The 26,324-nt window shown below is 35.1% G+C and overlaps 1 protein-coding gene across 8 annotated transcripts in view; it reads left to right on the top strand.

The window, feature by feature from the left end:
* Positions 1–7,118: 7,118 nt before the first annotated feature.
* The window catches only part of LOC117914397 (histone H3-lysine(4) N-trimethyltransferase ATX1), a 43,982-nt gene continuing 24,776 nt past the window's right edge, over positions 7,119–26,324 (top strand). For 7 of the 8 annotated variants that reach the window (XR_004651278.1, XR_004651273.1, XR_004651276.1 and 4 more), the window contains exons 1-16: positions 7,119–7,882; positions 8,144–8,195; positions 8,316–8,390; positions 8,588–8,807; positions 13,334–13,457; positions 13,564–13,668; positions 15,256–15,461; positions 15,833–15,925; positions 16,038–16,135; positions 20,718–20,888; positions 22,685–22,828; positions 23,594–23,641; positions 24,570–24,687; positions 24,770–24,835; positions 24,907–24,968; positions 25,208–25,264. Coding sequence is in view for 2 of the 8 variants with exons in the window: in XM_034829739.1 (XP_034685630.1) it covers positions 7,302–7,882; positions 8,144–8,195; positions 8,316–8,390; positions 8,588–8,807; positions 13,334–13,457; positions 13,564–13,668; positions 15,256–15,461; positions 15,833–15,925; positions 16,038–16,135; positions 20,718–20,888; positions 22,685–22,828; positions 23,594–23,641; positions 24,570–24,687; positions 24,770–24,835; positions 24,907–24,968; positions 25,208–25,264 (2,220 nt within the window). In the remaining 6 variants the exon portion in view is untranslated. The remainder of the gene's footprint in view (positions 7,883–8,143; positions 8,196–8,315; positions 8,391–8,587; positions 8,808–13,333; positions 13,458–13,563; positions 13,669–15,255; positions 15,462–15,832; positions 15,926–16,037; positions 16,136–20,717; positions 20,889–22,684; positions 22,829–23,593; positions 23,642–24,569; positions 24,688–24,769; positions 24,836–24,906; positions 24,969–25,207; positions 25,265–26,324) is intronic. The other variant, XR_004651279.1, reaches the window with a different exon arrangement.

Below are 26,324 nucleotides of genomic sequence, written 5' to 3'. Positions count from 1 at the left end.
ACATTTTGAAGGTTGAAAATGTTATTCAAAATCAGATAAAAATTTCTAAGTTCTATTCAAATTCACAACTTGATTTTACCAACCATCTAGGGGACTCTGGAATGAAAAATAGACCCACCAACAGAACCATGCATGGGAGGATTCCTGCATGTTAATCTAGTTTCCAGTAAACCTTATGTTCAAGAACTTTTATTTTGTTCTCATTAAGCCCTTTTTTTAATTCTCATTATCTCAATAGCTAATGGATAATCCTATTTGAACTTCAATATTTTGGATAATATGTGGTTAGCAGCTATAGTTATTGATGAAACCAAATAGTTGTAAAGTGTTTTTCTTTAACAAGAACAATTGTAAAGCATTTGAAGATATCAATTAACGCTAATGTCCTCCATGTTATGAATGCACCTAGCACAAAGGCAATAAACAACCCAATAACAATAAAGAGTTGCAAAGCAAGTAAGTTGCCAATAAAATGCTTGATGATGATGAACAAAAAACCAAATGCCCATTATAAGCTATTCAAATCAATATTATTTTTGGAAGCAAGTTCGAGGAATAATGCTTCTACTTAAAGAATTCTAGAAGATTCTGGATATTGGAGTCATTGTGAATTTGAAAAATAATATATATTCTAAGGTTATGTGCCCAATCACTTAATTTATGGACTAATTGCATGCAATAACAAATCACATTGAAATCATACAATTTGAAATCATTTATATGATCATTATAAATTATTCTTCAATAAAACTGCTTCTGAAAACATTGAGAAACAATGCTTCTTATACCTGATTTGCTGTTGCTAGTGTTCCTCGATGATTTTTAGGTGTTATTTCAGCAATGAACACTAATATCTGGTCATACAGAGAAAAAGAGAAAGGTTTAAAGTTTACTAATTTACATATTTATTAGAACTACATATCCAAGAAAAGATGTTGCACAGAAAAGCATACCACGTAAGAAAAAACACCAATACCATATCCTAGTAAAAATTTGCCAGAATAAAGAGAAACAGATCCCTATATTGAAACCACTAGAGGGTTAAACATGCAGAATAATATACATAAATATATCAAAATTATAACTGAAAAGTGGACATAACATACAAAAGATAAGTAGATTGTGATCCATCCTGCAATATAGACCATGGATGACATTCTCATGACCTGATTCCACCCACAAAAAAATCAATTTGTGAGAAAAAGTTCATGTAGTAATAAATACCCAAATATGAGTAATCTTGACAGAGTATCATCTATTCTTACCCCTTTTCGACCAATGGAATCAGCAATCCACCCACTTGAAATGGCACCAATCATTGCCCTAATGGACAATATGGATCCAAAAATTGAGTACTGCAATTGATATAATTTTCCATCAAACATGATATTCAAATTGGTGAAATTTATCACTGATAACAAACACTTCAGCTTTTAGTCCATTGCATACTAAGTTGCTTATGCACTATGATATCATGCATAATGAGGTATGAATTTATCTGGATATAACAATGACCAAAAATGTTATGAAGGCTCAATTACGAAGTTTTGAATAAGCTAAGAGTTAAAAGTAGACTTGTGAGTAAAACAACCCAAGCTCATTCATTATGCCATACTAGGCAGGTGTAGAGTATCCTGTCTGTATAGCTAGAAACTTATAAGCACTAAAATAACAAAGTCCTATATTTGCCAATGGAAAATGAAATCAAGAAAAGAAAGTACATAAACAGATTCAGTGTTTTTCATAAGAGGAAAATTAAAATACTGGATATAAAGAGAAAGACAGACAGTTCAAAGAATAATATATTTTGACACCAACCGAATGTATAATTCCTTGTGCAACAAACATCATTGCAATGACAAGACATTATACTTATTTTATGGAATATGCATTTCGTAACACAAAAAACAACCTACAACATCAACTGCTTCCCCAATTCATACGAGTATCATCAAATCAGATAATATTATGGCTATTGATTTCTGAATATGGCTAGTAGAATGTTTTTTCATATTCTTTCAAGTTCATTGACTCAGGAAATCACGTCCAAACCAAATTAGACAAGGACACCATTGGAAGAGATCTCAATACTTACACATGACCCAAATTCGAAAGAGCCACAGACAACAACAAATATACTAAGAAGAACCATCCGTAGACCATTCTTATTTCCTGCCGCTTCCCATGACTGTTGAATGGGATATTTTCCATTAGATTCTTTCAGCTAAAGATCACAAAATTGAGAGCGAGTTAATGGCTTGGCAGTGATTAATAAAACAAGTATAGGTAATGGGTGTGGAGACTGGTGAAAAGTAGCAACAAGGCAAGCCAAAAGGTCCCATAAGAATGAAAGTAAGACAATTCATGCAATAAATCATTTTCAGAATGAAGTAAATTCCTAAATCCCCTTTAACCAAGCTGGACTTAGAATACTTGTTAATGGCCTTTAGACTACACTGACCAGACCCATTTCCCATAACACAGGATTTCAATATGAAATCAAAGACCTGGTTCATTTGAGAATTTGTACAATCCTTCTCAAGACATTGTTGGCTTCAATTAGCATATGTACTTGCACCCACAATTTCTTATCAAGGAGTCTACCTTTCAAGTCTTGAACTTGATTGTAAAGTAGACGCTTCTCCTTTAAAACCTTCTAATAGGAAGCCCCGACTACCTCAAATCATTTAACATGATACATTGAGGCATCAAACAGTCATAAAATAATGAAACTTCAATCTAAGCTGCAAAATTACTCAAACGAAATTGAAAACTAATTTAGAGGATAACATTTTTCTTAGTTACAACCATGGTAATCAACACCATATAAGACATCCCAAAATAAAACATCCAAAATTAAAAGATATCCATAAGCTTAACAACATCGGAAAAAAAAAAAAAAAAAAAAAAAAAAAAAAAAAAAAAAAAGACATTACAAAGAAATTGTTAGCAAAAAAAAAAAAATCTCTAACATCATCTTAAGTAAAAAATCTAAAGCACAAGTAAATCATCATTTTCATCTATCATTGTGAGTTGGAGCTGTGAGTCATGAATTGAAGAATCATCTAGTAAAAAGAAAGCACCAAAAAAAAAAAAAAAATAGAAAACTTTACTAAATATTTTAATATAAAACAGTTCATAAAATTGATAATTATGTAAATCGGTTACCTTCTTTTTCCTTCCATAACCAACTTTGAGCACACATTAAGGCCTCCAAAGTATCTGGATGAAGCCTACTGCGATGTTTTGCTACCACCTGTGCTAAAGGCTGACTCAGATGCAACTGTAGATACCAGAATAGCATAAATATCACTAACAATCATCTGCAAAGTTGGATACTTTATACCATTTGTATTTCACCAACTTAAAACATCAAAATTTGAAGTCCTTGGCAGAATAGACTCCTCTAAGTAATAATCTAACTCTGACTTCGTATAACTTTCTCCAATGGTACTATGAACAAATAAGTGAAACTTTGAAAGAGGATCTTGTTCATCATAGTTTAACTCCAAAATAGTTGAACCTGATGAAGTAACATCGGATGAAGTTTTTTGCCCCAACTTAGACTTTGATTGATACTCAGAAAGCAACTCATAACACATTCCACATATTTTTTTCTATCTCGTTTGAAGCTTCTGACCCATACATTAATGGGAAGTAAAACTCTAAAATATTTATCTTGTATCTTGGGTCAAATATAACTGCTATTGCCATCACAATATGACACCCGCTCCTATATTTGTCAAACTTTTGCAACATACTTGATGTCATCGTTTTCACAACATCATTTGAGCAGATTAACCAATCATACAATGCCTATTTGATCTCACACACTTTGATGAAGAAAGTATTTGCAGTGGGATAATTTCATCCCGATAACAACTTTATTATGTTGTAAAACAATTTCAATCTTTCACATATTTCCTTTACCATATTCCATTCTTCCTCTGATGGCACAAAACGTTGCTTCAAACGTGGGAACACATCTTTATATGTTATAGCAATTGATAACATCAAGTATGTGGAATTCCATCATGTCTTACAATCAAAACTTAACTTCTTATTGCATAGAATACGCAATTGGTGAGCTGCATCTTCAAACTTTTCCATTCTTGATGGGATTCCCAACTAATATGCAACACTCTCACGAATTTTTTCAATTTATACTTCAATGACATCCAAACCTTCCTTGATAATTAAGTTCAACACATGTGCCGCACATCGCATGTGAACATTTTTTCCATTCAATAAGAGTGAATCGCTCAAAGATAATTTTTCCACCAAGATATTGATCACTTCGTCATTACTTGAGCAATTATCCACCATGATCGTAGATACTTTTCTATCCATATTCCCCAGCAAGAAATCCATTAATACATCTGAAGAAACTTCTTTTGCTTGTGGAAGGGGCACATAAACAAACCTACATTAAGAAAAGAAAACATATCATTAACATAAACGATATCATTAAAGGATCAAATAAAAAAACACTTTGGAAGTTAAAAAAAAAAAACATAACTAACCTTACAATATGATGTTGCAGTAACCAAGACTCATCAATGTAATGTACAGTGATAGCCATGTAGGCTTTCTTTTGTTTTGATGTCCACATATTAGTTGTGATAGCAACTCTACTTTCAAGTTTCTCTAAGTAGCTAATCATCTTATCTTTCTCAACCTCATAAATCTTCATTATATCACTCTTAATTGTATTGCAGGAAACCATCTTCAACAAGGGTTGGAGACTAGTACCAAAATCTCTAAACCCCACATGGTCAATGATTGAAAGTGGGTACTCATGCAATATAATTACACGTGCAAGCTTCTCTCTTGAGATTTCTTGATCAAACCAATTTGAACTTTTCCATGACCTTTTTCTCTCTATTACCAATAATTGTTGCCTAATATCAACATTTCTTCGTTTCATGCACCTATCTATGTGTACATGTAAATGTTTTGTCTCATTCTTGCTATCGGCCTTGAGCTTTCCTTTACAATGCTTACAAATAACATAATCTTGTCCATTTTCTATGACTTTATCAAAATCATTCCAAACAACCAAAGTCAACTTTCTTCTTTTAAATCCCAATGTTCCATTGGTAATTGAAGTATTGCCTGTAATTAGAGTTGAACCCACACTTGGCATGGAAAAGTTTTCCCCTTTTTTTGATGTCATTTTTCTTAATATGAAATAAAGCCTATAAGTAAAACATTCAAACCCAAATTAATAAGATGTCGTTACCACATATTAATTGGATGGATCTCATAACTCTTTTTCAAGTGTTGCCCAAAAAGAGGGGAAAACAATGAGTTACAACCTTACGGGCAATCGAACTGAGCACCTTGTGTATGCATGTATTTATTGACTATTGGGGTTTGGGACTTGACAACTACTAGCTAGTAAGTTCCACACGAGCAACATGTTGAAATGAGAAAAAGAAATTAGTAAAAAGACCACACCTTGTTGTCACCAGATTACAGATCTGTTGTACATTTGGACTCTCTAAATTTTATGATTAAACTGTAATTACAATGATCTCAATAAGAAGGACAATCCCAAATATCCCTTCCAAATCTCTCATATTTTGCCCATAAATTGACAAATAAACACCCCAAACCAAACAAATCAACATTCGAAAAAAATACCAAACGTTCAAGACACAAAAAAACAAAACAAATAAATACGAATCAACAAAGAATCATACTAGTTTGTAGATACGTGAAGATATGATTTCTATGGAGAAAATGACAGTAGCATAAACTGATGAGACTACTAGTAGTTGTAAATATGAGATAAACAAGGATGAATCAAGAGGAAATGGGGGAAATGAGATTATTGAGTGGATTTTCGGATGGATTATCTGATGGATTTCTGCATTGAGTGGGAGGAACAACCCTAGCAATAGAGATGAACGAAAATCCTAAAATGAGAGAGGAAAACCGAAAAGGATTAGAGGAAGCAAATATTTATAGGTGGGGGGTAAACTTGTAATTTCATATTCGGAGCGGGGCATATTATTACTAAACCCTATCCCGCCCCGAACCCGATTCGGGTTTAGAAAAAACTGAACCTGGCCCATCCCCGATTTCTATGTTCCCATACTCGTTCTAATAGGGGCGAGTGACCCGAAAAACCTGCGAAATTGCCATTCCTAAGAACAAACCATTCGGGTAGCACAACACCCGGTTAGAACCAATTATCCAAATGCTTGATGATCGGGCAACTAAGGCCCATCAATGGAATTTTGCATAAGATAAGCAATCATTATGTGTCATAAATAATGATTGAGTATTACGCATTTACATATCATAAATAATCAACCGTTACCGATAGTTAAGGATTGAACATTACACATTAAAACCGCAATTAAGGGCAATCATAAAGGGAAGAGCGACGTTGCAAGCCACCTTCTATAAAAGTCACCAAACAATCTGAAATAAGGTATGCACTTTAATTCTTAATGAAATTCAACCCAATTATACTCTTTAAGCTAACTTAGTCATCGATGGTTTGCCCAGACAAGGATCTAAACATTCCATTTTGGCAGGTTTGTCTAGTAGCAGAGTGGGAAAGGTTATCTAGACGAAGAATTGTTGGCCGAGCACCAACACCTAACATTCAAACATTTAAACTTTTCGAACGTTGAAACATCAAGTTTCTCTATTCATGATTTTAACCATATTTTTTATGGTATCTTTATAAAATAAAATTTAGAATTGCTTTTCTAAATAATTCCATCGAGTTAAAAGAAAACACGAAAACATAAGCATGCACAAGTTTATGGAGAACTCAATAGATGATTTCTTAGAGTTAAATATGATATTCATTTGTACAGTTGATCTTATTGCATCGATTGAGCAACATATAATCTTTGAATTACATATCCCCCACTATAAGTTTTAACAAAATAATCATGATATTTTTTAAAATTTAAATAAAATAAACATGTGATGGATTGATAAATACGAACTTGCTCAAACGAGAGGAAAAGAGAAGGGTGGGGTAAATAGAGAAAGTAGGAGGGCCTCCACTGAAAAAAAATATGTGGCGAGGGCAGTAAACCAAACAAACAAACATCAATCCTGCTTCCCAGCGGCGGGAAACGGATTATTTTGGGCCAAAACCATCCCTCCAAAAGATTCGTCCCCCCTTTGCCCTTCTTAAAACCCTATTGCTCAGAAATAAAATCTAGAAAAAAGTATTAAAGGAAATTAAAAATAAAAAACAAAGACGCCTGTGCAGCTCCGAAGGAGAAATCCCGAATCTCCCATTGTCCTCTTCCATTCTTCCTTTTTCTTTGATGGCATTTCCTCTGAAGGAAGAAGAAGAGGAGGTCGACTCCGGCACCGGCACTCCCGTCCGCTACCTTCCTCTTCGCCACGTCTATTCCACTTCTGCGCCTTGCGTCAGTGCCAGTGGATCGTCTAACGTCGTCACCAAGAAGGTCAAGGCCAGGAGGATGATCGCCGACGGCTTTGACGGCGACGGCGACGGCGGCGATCAGAAGCCGTACCCGACGAAGCCTCCGGTCGTGCACGTGTACGCCCGGCGCCGCAAGAGGCCGCGCAATTTGACAGCGGAGCGACCGGAGTCGGGGGCTTTGGTGGCTGTGAAGGAGGAGAGGTGTGAATCGGATGGTTGCGAAGGGGTTGGTGGTGGAGATCGAGGCGTAGGGGTTTTGGGGAAGAAGAGGAGAAGTGCGAATTTGGAGGTGAAAAACTTGGGCGATAATTCGAGGGGAGTGGGCAGTTCAGTACGGCGTCGTTTGAGGGAAGCCAGGACAGACAGCACTGTCGACCTTCCGCATAGAAGAAAGCGCAAATCTTCGGAGAATTTGACGAAAGTCGACTCTAATTCGGCTTGCATTAAGCGGTGGCTTTGGTAGGTTTTTTTCTGAGAAAATGTATGACGAGAAAAGACACTCAATGAGTGACCTTTTAAGGTTTTTCTTTAATTTACTCGATACTGTAGCTTTGCGGAACCTTGCGTTACTGTTTGGTTCAATTTGGGAAACCAAAATTCTTGAATCATAAGAGTTCAATTTTCCATTTTTTGCTCTCTCCCTTCTGTTTTTTAGTGTGTAATGTGCTGCGTTAGAATGTGTATATGATGGATAAAATAATATCTATTTGGTTCCAACAGGTTGAATTTTGATGACGTTGATCCTGAAAAATTCATAGGATTACAATGCAAGGCAAGCTCTTCTTTTGCCATTTTGTATCTATTGTTGCTATGATTAAATGTTTAATGTAGACATTTGTTCTATCTATAACATATGGACATTTTACACAAAAATTGATGTTGCCAAGTGCAGGTTTACTGGCCGTTGGATGGTGAATGGTACCGTGGTTGCATTATTGGGTATGATTTGGAGGCCAACCGGCATCAGGTACAACTTTCCTTTGTAAAGCTTTCTTTATGTTTGTTGTGTTGCAAATTTGATCATTTGGGTTCCTTAATTTGCTTACTCAGGAAATATTGTCTAGCAGCATTGTTGCAAATGCTACCTATAAAACAATGTTTAGGTTTTCCATCACATTTACATTCAATGGTGCCATTGCTGATTGAAAACATATTCTAATGTAGGTTAAATACAATGATGGTGATAAAGAAGAATTGATTCTCTCAAGTGAGAAAATTAAATTTTATGTATCTCGCGAGGATATGCAACATTTGAACCTGAGTCTTAGTGTTAGAAGTCTGGATAGTGATGACATTGATTATGATGAGATGGTTGTGTTGGCTGCAAGTTGGAATGATTGCCAAGACCACGAGCCTGGGGATATCATATGGGCCAAGCTTACTGGTATGTTCATAATTTATTTCTTTGATTAAATAATTGAGAGAATTAAGAAACGGTGTTTGTGAGAACATTTGAATCAAATAGTGAAGTGACTCAAAGGGTTTTTGCTGGCTTACACAAACTTTCTACATATGCATCATGTTGTGTATTTTTCAGGTCAATTTGATGTTAATGTTAATGAACCGAAATTATGTAGTTCTGTTCCTAATAGAACAAGCATATCCAAATTATTATTATTTTTGATAAGTAACAAGCATATCCAATTTATTGCAAAAGCATTGAGGCTACAATAGTAGAATTTGTACTTGTTATATCAGGTGAAGTAATCTTGAATTTAGTCAAAGTAATAAATGTCTTAATTTCTTTTAGATCCTAATTCCAATATATTTGAAGGTTGACCTAACTTGGCTAATCAACTTATGTCTTTATGAGAAGTACTAATGACATGCTCAAATTGCTCATTGCAACTAAAGGCATGACTTTTTATTTTTTTACTTCAAAACCTTCTTCTTTTTATTATAGTAAAAAAAATTATTATTGTAGTTGATGCTTTCCATATTCAGAATCAACGCTGAGCATCATTTATCATTATGGATATGTTTAAGGACACTTGAATATCTAATTGGGAACACACTACTTCAGGGCGTCTTGCAATAGCTTTAGATCATCACTGGGCACTGAGCCCTGGTTGATTGAAGCTTTTGTGCTCCCTCATGGTTTGATCCATTGCTTAAGTTCGGGGAGCTCGTAAGACTAAGTTTTTACAGCTGAGTTTCTTTTCCACCCAATGGAATATGCTTATCTGCATCCTATCATAATAAATTGCAAATTGTTTCAACTGAAGGCCTCATCAATGTCATCACTACAAATTTAACTTGCAGGTCCTTAGGGAATCCTTGAAATTTATCTAATGATTTATACCATTATCCACATAAACGCTTGCATGGTTTTTGGTGACCCCAAAACTTCTAGACATTGAACTGTGATTCTAAAATCTTTAGTTCCTTTTAGAGTCCTAGTTTCTCTCAATTTAATTAGCCTTATGCCCCTTATTGAAATAATTTAATGATGCTAGTGGATTTTTCTTTATATATTTTATTTATTTAACCTTTTGGGATAGAAACCAAAAGCATTATTGAGAGGAAAAAAAGATGTACGTAGAGAATGATTCGAAGTTCTACAAGCAACAAGTAGAAAAAAAAAATGAAACTACATAGGAAAAATGGAGAAAAACCAAAGACCTGTGGCCAGTCCTTTGCTTTTTGGCTAGGAATCCATTACTTGATTTAAGGAACCTATTTTCTCAACTTAAGAACACATGTAACTTCTTAGAGCATTTCAAAATAGTCCTCATGATGTGATCATATCACTAGACGTCACACTACCTATTTCCTGCCCAATTAATTACCATATACAAGCCCCCCTCAGTTTGGATGTCCATAAGATCTAGAGCCTCTCATCATCTCAAACCCTCAAGATGGGCAAAGATCAGCCCTCTATATCCAATGCAATACATGCTTGCTTAGGGTATGGAATATAGTGTCTTTTAAATAATTTCTTTTTGGTTTCCTTGAGGAAAAACCATCAAAGTGTAACATTACTAAACCAATGGGAGGACTATGAAACTAAAAGAACAATGGTCCATTCTCGTGGAAAAAAGACATGAACTTTTTTTGGAGAAAGAAAACTGATGGAGAACAACATGGAAAGCACCCTTTGAATACTTATGAAAGAAAAGGGAAAAATATCAATGAGAATAGTTTAGTAATTTTAGTATTTTATGGTTTTTGTTTAGTCTTTTGTTAAGTTTTTATGTTAGGTAATAATTTATTTTTTGTCAAGTTTATGTTTTGTTTATTCTTCTTGTTGTTTGAGGAAAGTTTCTATTTAGTTTATAAATACTATTTCTTACCCGCTAGGGTAGCCCAGTTGGTCAGGGCGAACTTTGGGAAGTGTGATCCCAATAAGTGGCACATGGTCCTGGGTTCAAATCCCGCCATTGATGATACCTTGAATTTATCTAGTGTTGGTTGTTGCGGAACAGTTAACACCTTGAGGTTTGGGTCCCCATGGAAAGTCTTAAGGGTTTGGCCATGAAAGGTTCCTCGATTATCAAAAAAAAAAAAAAAAAAACAATTTCTTTCCTACATCTTTCTGTTCTTGTAAGGGAAGATACGATCATAAGAAATTAAGAAAGTTGTCCCATTAGGAAAGTGAGACATGAGAGTTTTGATATATCTATGTAGTCTTTCAAGGTAGAGAATTGGAGTTTTAATAGAAGATTTCAGAATTTATTGTTCTTGCTTTGAAGGTGTGGTTGCTTTCTTAAGTGTGATTGCTAAGGAAATCCTATGTATAAACATCTAGGATCCATATTTTCTTTTCTTTCTTTTCCCCTTTTAGAAGCAACTTTAATAGTGCTGGAATTTTGATAACAGTAGTTGAAATTGAGGAAAGGTTTGCAGAGTTCTGATAACTGTAGTATATTTTAAGGTGTACTGATTTACCCAAACCTGAATGGGATTTCTCTAAAGGTTGGTCTTTGCCTTCTATTATTGCAAAATGTAGATGGATTAAGTTCCATAATTTCTAGCTATATTTTTTTGATGGATAAAAAAAAGTATATTAAAAAGAGAAACATCATAAGAGCACTGTACACAAAGGATGCTTAAAAGCGCCACAAAAAGGGGGGAAGACAACAAAAAACAGCACCCCCTCAACCAGAGCTCGACTAGTCCACAAAATCAACAATGGCAGGAGGGCTTGAATCTCTATACAACATAGCCCACACCCAAAGATTACAAAGGAAAGAGATTTTAAGCCCTTGGATCAAATGCCCTTCATTTTCAAATGCCCTACCATTTCTTTCCTTCTAAATTCCAAAAAAAGCATAAGGGAGCAGCCTGCCACCCTTTTTTTCTCTTTTAACCCACAAAGGAACCATGCTAACCTATCAACATCTCTCTAAATGATGTGGGGAGCACCCACGACATCCTGAATAGAGAAAACAATAAATACCATAAAACCCTTGCCGTGTCGTAGTTCATGAGAATGTGATCGACATATGCTTCCTTCATAAGACAAAAGCAGCATCCATTAGCCAAAGGCCATCTTCTCCTTTGAATGTGATCCAATGTTAAAACCTTATTCCAATTAGCCTCCCAAGTAAAGAAACCCACCCTTGGTGGCACCTCAAAATTCCAAATTACACCTGTAGGAAAAGCTTCTTGTCTTTTCGGCTCCAAAGCCTTGTAGAGAGAATTAATTGAAAATTTTCCTTTGACCTTGTCCAAACCACTTTATCGTCCACCTCCTTTGCAGTCTCAGAAGACTTCACAAGTTCCACCTCCTAATTGTTGAGACACCTAGAGAAGCAAGGGGCCCAACAATCCCCAATTAGCTGAAGGGTTCCTTCACCCATGCCTCCTTGGATGAAGCTATAGCAAATAAGGAAGTGAACAAAGTTTCATCATCACACCGCTCATCTTTCCAAAATCTCACCCTTTTTCCATCATCGACATAAAAGGCCACACTATAGCTCAAAATATACCAATCCTTCCTAATGCATTTTCACAACCCTACCCCATACCTTTCTCTTATTTCGCATGATTGCCACCCTCCTCCTCTGTATTTTCCGCTTATGACTTGCTTCCAAAGGCCCCCATTTTCCCTACAAAATGCTAATTCTATTTGCATAGTAGGGCCTTGTTGACCAACAACATATTTCTAACCCCTAGACCACCCTTTCTTTGTTCGAGCAAATGATAGACCACCTTACTAAATGTGGTTTCCACTCAAGGGCCCCTCCTCCCCAAAGAAAATCTCTTTGGATTTGCAGAATTTGTAGCTACATTAAGAAATGGTTAGAATGTCTTTGGGATGAAGCTGTACATGCATTAGAAATTCACCCTGGAATGGAGAAAGATGATAAAAGAATGAGCTTGTTCATAAGGTTTTACAATACTTAGTTGATGCTTGCACACCTGTTTCCGCAATTGGGCCATGAACCATCACATTTACAATTAATAAAGCATCATCGCGTTGTTCATAATGTCAAGGTAGTGCTATTGTGTTGGCATGGAACTTTTGTGGGCAAAACTTGCAAAAAGCCTTGGAGATCAGTGCTGTTTGCCTGTTTGATGGTTGTGGAAAGGGTAGAATTGTAGGATTTTTGAGGGCTTGGAGTGTTGCCTTTGAGGACAGTGTGATGCCTTTTGTTTTGCTTTGGGGTTCTTGCCCTTTGGTGCACTTTTGTATGATTTGGGTGCACTTGGGTTTGCAATCCGTTTTGGTCAGGCAGTACTTTATAATTTCTCTAATTTGTCTACAGAAAGAAAAATTGTCCAATTTACTTCATGATGCTGTTCCAATTAATATCTCTTTCCATGATTCTCCATTTCTCCTCTCCAGTGTTGAGTAGCAACCTAACAGACTCATTGAGATTCACTTTTTACTAGAAGCATTTCTTTTTGCTTGTGACATGTCTATGCATTTTTATGCCTAAACATCTTCGAACTGCTGTGATGCAGGTCATGCTATGTGGCCAGCAATTGTTGTGGATGAGTCAATTATTCATAATCGTAAAGGTCTAAACAAAATTTCAAAAGAGAAATCACTTCCTGTGCAGTTTTTTGGTAGTCATGATTTTGCAAGGTCTGTAATGATTGAATTTATATTTCTATTATGGATCTGACTAACTTTTTGTGTACTATTTCTATCTTTCTTCAGGCTGATGTTATAATCTCTTGTGATTATGCAGGGTTAAAACTAAACAGGTTACCCCATTTCTTAAGGGACTGCTTTCTTCTTTCCACCTGAAGTGCACAAAACCACATTTCCATCAAAGCTTGGTAGAATCCAAAGCGTAAGTTTATTTTTTGTGTTACTTTCAATAAACATGAGAAAATACTGGGCTTGTTTCAGACATTTTTTAAAACAATTTTTGAAAAATGGTTTTTGAGAATAGTTGTTAATTATTTTTAGGAACAACATGAAAAACAGTTTTCTCAGTTTGTTCTTCGTAAATGTACTATGCACTTATGTACAATGCAAAAAATTTCAAAGTATTTTCAATCATTGGATAGAACACTCTACAAAAAACAATTGAAAACTCCTAAAATTTGTTCGCAAAACAAGCTGTTTCAAAACAATATTTCTGAAAAACTATATTTTCAAAGTTTGCCAAATGTGTTTTCTAAATTAGAAAACTGCTTTTTGTTCTATAAAACAGAAAACTGTTTTGAAGAACAGTTCCCAAACAAAGCCATCATTTCTCCAAGAATGATTTTCCTTCTTTATAGATTTTCTTTTCAAATAGGCAATTAAATGACACTGTTGGAGATTTTCCTCTTTGTACATGCACTTCATAATTTATGTTAAATGGGCATGGTTTAATTTTGTGATTTGTTGGCTGTGTTAGTATTTCACTGTTCTGTCAGCTATCTTCCATGGTTGCGGGCATTGGGTATTGGTATGTGTCTAGGCGTATAATTCCTTAGACCTACACATTTTGGAATACAAGGATTTGGCTAGAAAGGATCTTAATCACTATTATGGATACTTGGATATGACATGGCAAAAAAAAAAAAAAAAAATTATATATATATATATATATATATCAATAAAAAACACAGATATCTTTGTCAAGACTTTTATTCTTCTCTCTTTTATCCCTATCTTTTCTTTCCTATCCCTGAATGTTTTTACGAAATTTTTTTTCTTATCCCTGAATCTTTTACAAAAGTTTACTTCCAGCAAAGTCTCCTTTTCAATGTAGTTATTCATTAAGGAAGTTAAAAATCCGAAGGTAAATCAATTAACATCAAATAACTAGATTCAAAGCAAAGTAGAAGCATCTCACAAGAATCGTATATCCACACTTGTGTTATGTCATGTCAAAGTAGGTATAGTGGTTGAAGGTCGAGGATTTGAGTATCATAGACCATCAGTGTATCAGTGTCATCATTTTTCATCAATCATTTTTTTTTGAGGTCCTCATATCAGACATATTAGACACCTTGTATCCTTGTCTTTATTGTTGTCACATGGTGTGTATCAAAACACAAACAACTCAAGCAAAAATACATGGACCTGGAGAAGCAAGTTTCTGTGTTCTGATCATTCAGCCCCCTCCACCCATTTTGCAGCTGCTGTCACTGAGTTGCTTTCTTGCTCTTGCGTTTATGAAGCGGCATTCTCAAGGCTTGAGGACTTTTTAGGCTTTTTAGGTTGAGATTAGTTGCATTTATTGGATTCCTCTGACCATTAATTCCTATATATTTCTCAAAATTTTTTACAGAGTTAATGGTCCTGTAATTTTCCCTTTTTCCTGCCCCCTTTTCTTTCATCCCCTGGACCCATTATATGTGTTTCACTGAGAATTCTTCTTGTTGAGCCTTTAAATTCCTACTTTGTCTTAGCCGGTTTTTAGGGATTTCTTCATTTTTAACAGGTATCTCAGCGAACAGAAGCTTTCAAAACGGATGTTACGGATGCAAAAGCTCACAGAGGATGATGATTGTGAAAGTATGAGTGGAGAGGATGAAAAGAGAACTGATTCAGGTGATGATTGCATAGGAGATGAAAGAGTAAAGAGAAAACTAGACGACCTTATAAAATTCCCATTTGAAATAGGGGATTTGCAAGTAATACGCCTTGGTAATTCTCTGTAGTTTGCATGCTGCCTTTATAAGAAGCTTATTCCATGTTAAAAACATGTTGCTTCACTTAGATGATGTTATTTGTTCTTTCGCTCTTTAGTGATGTGTTAATTATCAATGAGAGCTAAAGAGTTCAAATTTTTGAGAGACATTGAACATGCAATATTTGTGCTTAATTGCTTTGACATCATGGGGCAATAAGCATTTGTTATACGTGTATAAATTCTTTTTTAATATCCCTCCAGGATTCTATAATTTCACTAATACTTCTAAACTAAGCACAACAATTGACAGTATTTTTGCTTCTTATTCAAGTGATGGGGACTGGAGATAGCTCATTCTACTAATGCATACAAAATTTTCTTACAGGAAAAATTGTCAAGGACTCAGATCGTTTCCAGGTTGAGGGATTCATCTGCCCTGAAGGATATACTGCTATGAGGAAGTTTACTTCAATTACAGGTGGACCCCCCTCTTTTGAAGATTCTCCATAGGTTTCAGAGGTCACTTTGATTTGAATGATTTTGCCTTTATAACATTTTGTCTTTTTACCTGCCATTTTTTGGGGCTTCAGATCCAAGCTTATGCGCATTATATAAAATGGAAGTGCTGAGAGATGCTGAATCAAAGATTCAACCCTTATTTAGGGTGACATTGGACAATGGAGAGCAGGTTAGTAAAAAAAATAAAAAAATAAAAAATGGAGCGCAGGTTAGCTATGTAATATGTTGAACAAGCCTAAAGCTAGACATTTTTCACTCTAATTCTTTATGCATTTGATATTAGTGCTTGTGGCTTTGCCTTCGGAAGTTTGTCTTCTCTTTTTGCACGATTTTGCTCACTGTGCACTTTGCATCACTTTTTATATGTCACTATGTTACAATGTTGGGTGTTTAGAGTCTTGGACATGGATGCAAGCATGTATCTAAAATTAAAAGATAAATGTTTTAATCTGAAAACTGTAAAGTAGATGATATGGGAATTTGCTACCATGAAGCTAATGGATATCCATGTACTTTTCCACTGTGTTTGAAATCTTTCTGCTTTTAATTATATAATGTCTAGGAAATGAAAAATCGTTTGTAAGACCCCTCTATACCTTAAGGGTTCATCATTCCACCAAACTTGCCTCATTTCCTCTAATTTAAAGGCACCATGACATCATTGGTTACAACACCAAAAGCTTTTGTTGCATAATTCTAGGCACTGCTGACAAGAAACATGATACATTGACATTCGTATAAGAATCTCATTGGTTTGTTGTTGTAGTTTAACAGTCCATTCATGAGTTTTTTTTATTGTTATTTTATGATTTGCAGTTCTTTCATTAATTTTACTATCTTGTACAGGGAAGTCAAGTATCTATTCTTTGTTTGGTGTCCATGCTTCTATAGATGATATTTGTTCTCTGGTTGCGAGTTTCGTTCTTGAGCCCATGTCAATGCACGCTTCTAAGTACATAGACACAAAATACATGCTTTTTGTGTTTGTAGGTAGAAGAACGTTTTCAGAAAAGACTTGCTTTGTGGAAGAGATAGTATCTTTCAAAGGGGTAAGATAGACTTTGATAAAGAGCACTTTGTTCAGCGTACCAATTTATTTCATATCCCTCTTTGCCATCCTGAAGAGGGTAGCTGTGAGATTGGAAAAGATTCAAAGGGATTCTTTTTTGGGAGGGAGGGTTTTGACTCACAAGTCACATTTTGGTAAATTGGTCTGTTTGTTGCATGGAAAAACAAAAAGGGGTTTGTGCATTAGAAACTTATCCATCCTTAATAAAGCTTTGTTGGGAAAATGGTTTTAGAGTTTTATGAGTGAAAGGAACCCTTTTTGGAAACAGGTAATCGGAGGAAAGTATGAGCAAGAAGAAGAGGGATGGTGTACTAAAGAAGTGAGAGAGGGGTATTTGTGTGGGTGTGTGGAAGACAATTAGAGGTGGATGGGAGGCGCTCAACGACAGAAGAGGGTTTAGGGTTGGATTCGATAATAGGGTGAAGTTTTGGATAGACAAGTGGTGTGGGGACACACCTTTGAGGGAATTGTTTCTGGCTCTTTATGCTATAACCTCCTTAAAAGATGCTTGGGTGGTTGATATTTAGGATGATGGTAGTTGGAGCCCTAGGTTTATTAGACAATTGCATGGTTGGGAGCTTGAGAAGGTTGATGTATTTTTGAGAGATTATATGACCACTCCATTAGGTTGGGCTTTGAGGATGCTATCGTGTGGTTGGGGTTAAAGAAGGGTAACTTCTCAGTTAAATCTTTCTACTCCTATTTGGCTAGTAGGAGAGCGGAGCCTTTCCCTCATGGTATAGTTTGGAATTTTTGGGTCCCAGTAGGAGTTAGCTTCTTTCCTTGGGAAGTTATATGGGTTGGGATTTTGACTCTCGATCAACTTAGAAGGAGGGGTTGGAGAATCCCTAATAAATGTTACATGTGCAAAGAGGATGAAGAAACGAGTGATTATATTCTCCTTCATTGCACGAAAGCACGCAATTTGTGGCAATTGGTTTTTGCTTTGTTCGGTGTATAGTGGGTGATGCACTCTTCAATTAGAGGATTTTTCTTAGGCTGGAGCGTTTCTTTTGTTGGAAAAAAAGGAAAAAAGGCTTGGGAGGTTTCTCCATTATGTGTGTTTTGGACCATATGGAGGGAGAGAAATAAGAGAGCCATCAATAATTGGGAAAAGCTTAGAGCAAACAATTGAAAGTTCTTTCTTGGACCTTTTTTGGGATTGAGTTAAATTGTATATTAGGGATGGTTCTTTGTTGGCGTTAAAATTTGTGGATTGGTTAGGCTCTTCGTAGGGTATGTTTGTTGGTTTTTGTGTCATTGTGCTTTTTTTTTTTTTTTTTTTTGGGTCTTTTGGTTGCTTTGTATACATTGTGTATACCCTCTTTTATCATTAATACATTTTCTTTATCTATCAAAAAAAAAATAAAAATGTTTAAGAATGAAAAAGTGGGCATCTAAATCAGTTTCTTCCTTTATAATTTTGATCCCTTTTTGGATTGGAGGAGCTATTTGTCCAACTTAATAATGTAGGCATTGGTTTTTTAAAAGGTAAAAGCCTTAGGATTCTCCTTTAATATAAGATGCATTGCAGAGTAAGGTTTAGTTTTTACCATACATCTTTTTTATAATAGTAATAATAATAATAATAAATTAAATATGGGAATAAATGAATGAAAAAATCTTATTGACAGTGTAAGGAAGCATATGTTATAGTCTAGTCAAGGTGGCTTCTTGACTGTCACCTAGTTGGCTTGATTGTGACCTAGTTAGCTGCTTGGCCCATCAGCTGCACGCCTCAATTTTAGGTTGCTTGTAGTATGGTGGTAGTTTGACCTAGTTTGATGCTACTACTACTAAAATTAAACATGGGAATAAATGACAAAATCTGGTTGACAGTGTAAACAAGCCTCTGTTATAGTCTAGTCAGGGTGGTTTCTTGACTGTCACCTAGTTAGCTGCTTAGCTCAGCAGCTGCACACCTCAGTTCTAGGTTGCTTGTAGTATGGTGATAGTTAGGCCAAGTTTGATGCTTATATGGCGGAGAAAGTTAGGCAAAGCTCGGAGATGCTTAGATAATAACAGAAGGTGCGCTTGGGGTGGTTGCTTATCATGTTATTTGGCTTATGGTTTCTTGAGGACAGAAGTTAAATATGTTCCACATTGATTTGAGTCTAGGTGTCACCTAGTTCGTCATCTCACATAGCTAGATCCTATACTGCCTCTCTTAAGTCATAGGTATGATTTTAAATGTCTATATTGGTTACAGATATGGAGGTATGTGAATGGGGAGTATCAACTGATATGTTATTGGTAGCTAACAAACTTCTAAGAAGTACATGATTTTCTGTGTATATTGAACTTTATTGGTTTTTATGTCGCTGTCAGCGGACAATACTACTTTTATTGGATTTTCATCAGCCATTACCAGACAATATTGAGTTTCTTGTGATTATACATCTAATTGAAGGCAACGAGTTAGAATTGTAAAAGCACATGTTGATTGGTAATAGTTCTAGTATATTTAGTATATGTTCACTCACTTAATTGTATGAAACACTGTGGAAGGGACTTTTGACCTCCATCTCTTTCATCTTTGTCTTAGTGTCCCCTTGACTGTGAATGTAAAAAATTTAAATAAATAAGGGTATCTTACCTTTGAGAAGACAAAAAAGACTTGACTCTCTAATTGGAGCTTGGATCCTTGCCTTTTCTTTTAATCTTGAATATTGTGAATTTAACTTGGTGTAAGGTTTTCAAGCTTTAGGAAGATGAAGCAACTAAGAATGTGATCCCTTTAACTGAAAGAGCCAGTTACATGTGTAATGTGTGAATATGGTACCTTTGATATGGAAACTGTATGCCTGGCATAAATTGACACTTAGTTGGTGCTCTGGGCAGAATTTGTTGATATTTGTTGCTTGGGATGGCTATGCATTTAAGAGAATGATGCTTGGGCAGTAGTTCCAGTTCCCTTTGTTTTATAGGACTGCAGCCTTGATCTGTTGTTTCTTTTTTGGCTTATGGGACTGGGGGTGGATAGATTTTGCACTTGCAAACTCAGAACTATGTGATCCTTGCTGAGGAAATTGTATAGGCAGAAAATATGATACTCTTATAATTCTACACCATTCTTGCCCCTTGAGGCCTGCCTCAATTTGCAACGTTGGGTTTTCTTTTTTCTTTGTGTGTGTGTGTTTTGTTGTTTGGGGTGGGGGGGTGGAGAAGACGCTTGCAAACTCAGAACTAAATGATCCTCTCTAAGAAAGTTGTGTAGGTGGGAAATTTAATTCTCATAATTCTAGTTGGCTCTTGAAGCCTGGCTCAAGCACCAAGAGGTTGGGTTAGGGAGAAGGTCCAAAAACTGAAAAAGAAGATTCTAAGCATTCCCTTTTGTAAAACTTGCCAAATGTTACTTAGAAATTATTTTTAGTGTAATAGAAAGTTATAGATGGTTCAGTTTCTAATGTGCATGCCAGAATTTGTCTTTGTGACTTCCTTGCACTTTTGGTCTTTTGGGCCACACTTAGGAGGATTTTTTGGTGGAGTTTCTGACTGGGATAAACTAGTGCAATTTTAAGATATTTGTCCTGTTTCTTTAATTTTCTTTCTTAAGGCTTTTCCTTGTATACTTAGCATGTCTCAGGTTCTTGCCCTTTCATGGCAATTTTGTGGATTCATTTACTTGGTTAAATGGTTTAGAATCTATTGCCTTCTTTTAATCACAAGTTTCTTTTTTCAGTTCCAAGGATCAACTCCATCTTCTTGCTGGAATAAAATTTTTAGAAGGATAAGAAAGATGCAAAACAGTGCTTCTGATGGTTCTAGTGCAGAAGGTGGAGCTGAAAAATTAAATGAATCCGGTTTTGATATGTTTGGCTTTTCCAATCCTGAGATTTTCAGACTTGTACAGGTGTGCCTTTACATATTTTTTTCCCCATAAATTATCAAAAAATGCAGTTAGTTTACTCTGATTTGCATATCTATCATGTAATACCATGCATTCAACCTCGGTCTAATTATATGGCTCACAATCAAGGATATTTCAGAATTGTTTATTTACTTTATTTTTTATTTTATTTTTTGTGATTTTTTGTGGCAGTTAATTGGAATGTGTTTGTATTAATCGATAGGCTTCTTGTTCACATGACCTATTGTTGCAAATGCTTGTTAAGAAGCATTTATGACTAATGATGCAGGGAATTTTTGTTTTGTTCTGGTTTGGTGGTCTTATCATTGCCTTGGAAGAGTCATTTCATAGGATCACAACTTTGCTTGTTTTGTTTTCTTTGGTTGGCAATGGGTTGAGAATCTAGTATGGGGAAGAATTTTGGTGGAGGGTCCTATTCTTTTGCTTTCTTTACCCTGTCTTTATCTCTTTTATAGGGATACAGACAAAGCCCATCTCTCATGTTATTTATTTATTTATTGATAGACAACAAGAACATGTATTGTCTCTCATGTTATTTTTCTTTCTTGATTCCCTCTTTTGGAGCCTATGGTTTTAAATTAGGTGAAAATTTTACATGGACATGGGCCTTATTTTAAGTTCATTATATTAGTATAAATAATATTAATTAATTTTTTTAATTGTTTGGACCACCTTGTGAATAAAACGTATTTTGTTCAAATTAATTAATCTCTTGTGCTAAATTATTGATCAAGTTTTTTACATTCAATTTTTGTAATAATGTTATTTTAGTAAGTTTCTATGTAATTTTATATTTCAATTAAATTATTTAGTCCTGTAAGATTCGTACTTAATTTTGAAAATAAAGATAAATAATTAATGTAAGAAAATCCATTGCGATTTGAAGAAACTCTAAGAGTCAATATTGTATTTAAGATTGAATTAATTTATTTACTTTACTTTTTCTTTATTGTGTTTTTTTCATGCTATTTTTATTTTTACCTTTTTATGTTTTTAGGCATATTTATAATAATTTTGAAGATATTTTTTTATATGTCATACCAAACTAGTACCTTCTTTCTAATGAAAATTACATTGCAGATTGAAATGAATTTATATGTAAGTGTAAAGAAAAGAAACTTCTACTTATGTAATTGATAGAGGTCACAACTACTCATAGGAAACTTTGCTAAAGGTTTCAGGTTTAAATCCTCTTAAATTTTAGAATGTGACTCATATAAAATAATATGCTTTTGAGATGTATTTTTTATTTTTTTTAAACCAACTAATTGAGGTCTTTAACCTAATCATTCGCATCAGCAACGAAGCCTACTTAGATGACCAATAAAACCTTCATTCAAAGAGATGTTACTCTAATGGATAAGTTGTTAGTGCTATTGCATGAAATTTGAAATTCATCCATTTATAATACCTTTTAAAAGGTAGAAAAAGTAAATTAAAACAATTATGTAACATATCTTTCAAATTGCTATTGGAGCTTAATTAAAGAGCTTTTATACTTTCATTTAAGAAGTTCTTGCAATAGAATGAGTTATCATTAAAATAGGGCCTTTAATCTTTTACTATTTGATAACATCTAGATTAAAAATAGAAAAATTAACCATGATAATAATAAAGTAAAAAAAGAGTCTTTTTTTAAGTAGGCCTTAGGCAACTATTTGGTTGCCTAAAAGGGTGAGCTGGCCCTGTCATGCACTCATATTTGTTACATGTGTATCTTTTTAGATGTTTTCTGCTGTAATTTTGTAGCCTAATTAAAATGTACATTTTATTGACAGGAGTTGTCAACTTCCAAAATTTCCTCAAAATTCTCCACGTCCAAGTCAATCTCTAGAAGATATCAAGACTTGTCTTCTGGTTACAGGCCTGTTCGTGTTGACTGGAAAGATCTTGATAAATGCAGTGTTTGCCACATGGATGAGGTGATAAGCTAGTTTTTTTTTTTTTCCATTGTTTAATAACTGACATTCTGTCCTTTGTTCTACAATATGGTTATCTTTCTCCATCTTCTATGTATACATTTTCTTTATTCATCCTATTATAAATAGACCAGAGGGTAGAAAGATGTATACACTCCACTTCTTTCCCATTTTATGAGTGAAAAAAAAAAATGTGAAACTGCCATTAAAGAGCCCTAGCAAGACTTGCTAGATCCATGTGAATTATGTTCACTATCTATATGGATATGAGAGAATTATTCCATTGTTCACTTCTAGTGATGGAATCAATGCACAAAGTAAAAAATGGAATGTGACCAAACACCATTTAGTCCAATGAATGTATTAGTAATTAAAATAACCTTTTTTTTTTTTTAGGTAACTGATTTTTGTCCTTTCCTTTTTTTCCCTTTGTTTGTCCCTGCTGGGACTCAAATCTGGGGAAGATAAATATACAATGTGATACGTATGATTTGAGTAATATGAAAAAGATTATGATAATAGGGAATTGGGAAACATAGATGCAAAATTTAGAGATCTATTTGAACATTCTCTTTTTGGCCATTTATATCATAGTTACCTATTATAAATATTACATCAATATTGTTCAGTTGTTCCAGGTTCATGTCCTGATGGGGACAAAAAATTTACCTATCAATAAAAAAAAAAAAAAAATTCTTTTCTTGTCATTCAAGTGCTATGATTTTGCCTTTTCTGACAATTGAGTGCTAATTGATGTTATTTCTTCAGGAGTATGAGAACAATCTGTTTCTTCAGTGTGACAAATGCAGAATGATGGTATGGGCTCTTCTGATAGTTCTTCCAGTCCCTTTTATTTGTAGCATATGCATTCATTGGCATTGCATTATTGCAGTGATTGGTTTGGATTGTGTGCAACTTGGTCTTGCTGTCTTTTTATTGCATATGCATTTATTGGTATCACATTCCTGCAGTGATTGGTTTAAACTACATGCAACTTGGTCTGGTCAACCCAACCCAATGCAACCTGTGTCAGGTGTTGCCAAGAATTTCTATTAATTGGATTGGGTTTGGATAAACTTTTCCAAACTGAAATCAACTTGGGTTGGGTCGAAGCAAGCGTGTTGAGCAACTCAAGCCTAATCTGTATCCAATTAATAGTTCTTTTTAATTGTTCCTTTAGTTTTCTCTTCAAATGTGAGCCCAAGCAATGCTGCCTCTAATATATATGGTATATCATGTCTGTATCTGTGTGTGTATTTAAAATTAGCCTTTTTTCTCTCTCTCAAATCTGAGCTCAAACAACAGCCAACCACTAGTCCATTCATGTCTCGCAAGTCCCAACTCCCTTCCATTCTCCTCCATATAATAAATCTAACTTCCTCCCATTCTCCCCTCTCTCATCGATAATTTTGAAAGGCACATGGTGCACCCAAAGCACAAAGGTGGTGTGCGCTTGAGTGAAGTGACACAACTTGCACCTAGAGCCGAAACACCTTTAAAAACTATGCTCTCATCAATCATAGATATCAGATTGGTTCCTGCCTAGTTACTGCTTTGGTTTGAGCATCAAAGTTTGTTTTATTAACTGTTGGTCATCTTACTTCCTCATTTGTGCTGATGTTTGAAATAATACTTCTCTGGTTCTTTTTTTGTTTCTCGATATGTATTTTTTCATTGTAGGAAATTGTTGTATTTTACCCTTTCCAGTTAGTTGTATGATTTATCAATACTAATAGTTTCTCAGGTTCATGCTAGATGCTATGGGGAATTAGAACCTGTTGACGGGGTGCTATGGTTATGCAAATTATGTGGCCCAGGGGCTCCTGATTCCCCCCCTCCTTGCTGCCTCTGTCCTGTTACCGGTATTTTGATGCCATAAGAACTTATTTTGATGTAGAAGCAAAGATTATGCATCATTGAAACTGTGAATTGACTTTTCTTTAGGTGGGGCCATGAAGCCTACAACTGATGGACGCTGGGCTCATCTGGCTTGTGCCATCTGGATACCTGGTTGGTGATTATATATTGATTTGTTTTGATTTATTTGATTTTATACTCTAAATTTGTTAACTTATCTCCAGAAACTTGCTTATCCGATATCAAAACCATGGAGCCCATTGATGGACTGAGTAGAATCAATAAGGTATGTCACTTGGTTGTTTTATTTATATTCTCTATTGTAGTGATCGATGTTTTCTTGAGCATATTTTTCTTTTCAAATAAAATTTCATTACCTTAAGTTGGTAAATAGATATTATAATCATTGTTTGAATTTTTGGAATCATAGTAAATCAAGTTTCTCCATGGTTTAGCCAACTGCTGTTTTTTAATTTGTAAACATATCTGCTGCATCTTATTTATTTATTTTTTATTTGTACACAGGACCGATGGAAGCTTCTATGCAGCATTTGTGGTGTTTCTTATGGGGCTTGCATCCAAGTAAGCTCCCTATATCTTTTCTTGATTTTTTTGATTGGAAACGACACAAAGATTTATTGATAGATAAAAATAAGTACAAAAGAAGGAGGAGGAATCCTCCCGCCAAAGAAAGCAAAACTATAGAAAAATATACTGAAAAACAAGCGAACACTCTAAAAAGACCACTCCTTATGGAGTACACATTGTTATCCAATCAAGTTGTATCACATTAAGGGGAGTCCCTGTAAAAACCTTGGAACAATAAGCCCAAAGAGAAGCATGGAAAACAATAGAGTCCCAAAGATACTCTGAATTCCTTGCTTTATCTTAAAAAATCCTCGCATTTCTTTCCCACCACACAATCCGAATAAGAGTGATGCTTGCAGCTTGCCACAAGGCTATCCCCCTCTTAGACGAACCAAATCCATTAAATTTGATGGACATCATGTCAAGGATGCTCCTCGGGGGGACCCAATCCATCTTAGCTAACTGAAATAACCTGTGCCACAACCTAATCGTCAAGGAGCAATGAAGAAAAATATGATTAGCTGATTCCCCATGCTTCATGCACAGAATACAAATATTAAGACTAAGGGCTTTGTAGGGTCTTCTCACTTGTAGCATGTCATTAGTATTCACCTTCTTGTGTGCCACTAACTAGACGAAGGACTTCACTTTGAAAGGAACTTGAGAATTCCAAACGAACTTAGAAGGAAAAACCTAAGGAGATCCAGAAAATTGGGATAAAGCTAGAAAGAAGGATTTAACTGAAAAAAGCCCTGAAGAAGATAAGGGCCAAAATCTGGCATCTGGAACCGAAGGAGATAAATGCAATCCATCGTTGAGAACTGAAAATAGCAATTAGTGTCTAAGGAAGCATATACAAAAGAGGACGAGATTGTGGTCTACAGAAAAGGAGATTGGGAACTCATTTATCCCATATGCCAATCTGGTAGTATCCATCTAAGAAGATTAGGATGTTCCATTCTCAATTCACATTTTCCAATAGCAAGGAATGTGCAACCTGCAGGATTTCACTTTGCACTCTCCTGCTAAAATCTCGGAAGCTGATAACTCTATG

This window comes from Vitis riparia, chromosome 5, assembly GCF_004353265.1.
Source record: "Vitis riparia cultivar Riparia Gloire de Montpellier isolate 1030 chromosome 5, EGFV_Vit.rip_1.0, whole genome shotgun sequence".
NCBI lineage: Eukaryota > Viridiplantae > Streptophyta > Magnoliopsida > Vitales > Vitaceae > Vitis > Vitis riparia.
Note: the sequence above shows the minus strand (reverse complement) of the source record. Positions and strands in the feature narration are given on the sequence as shown.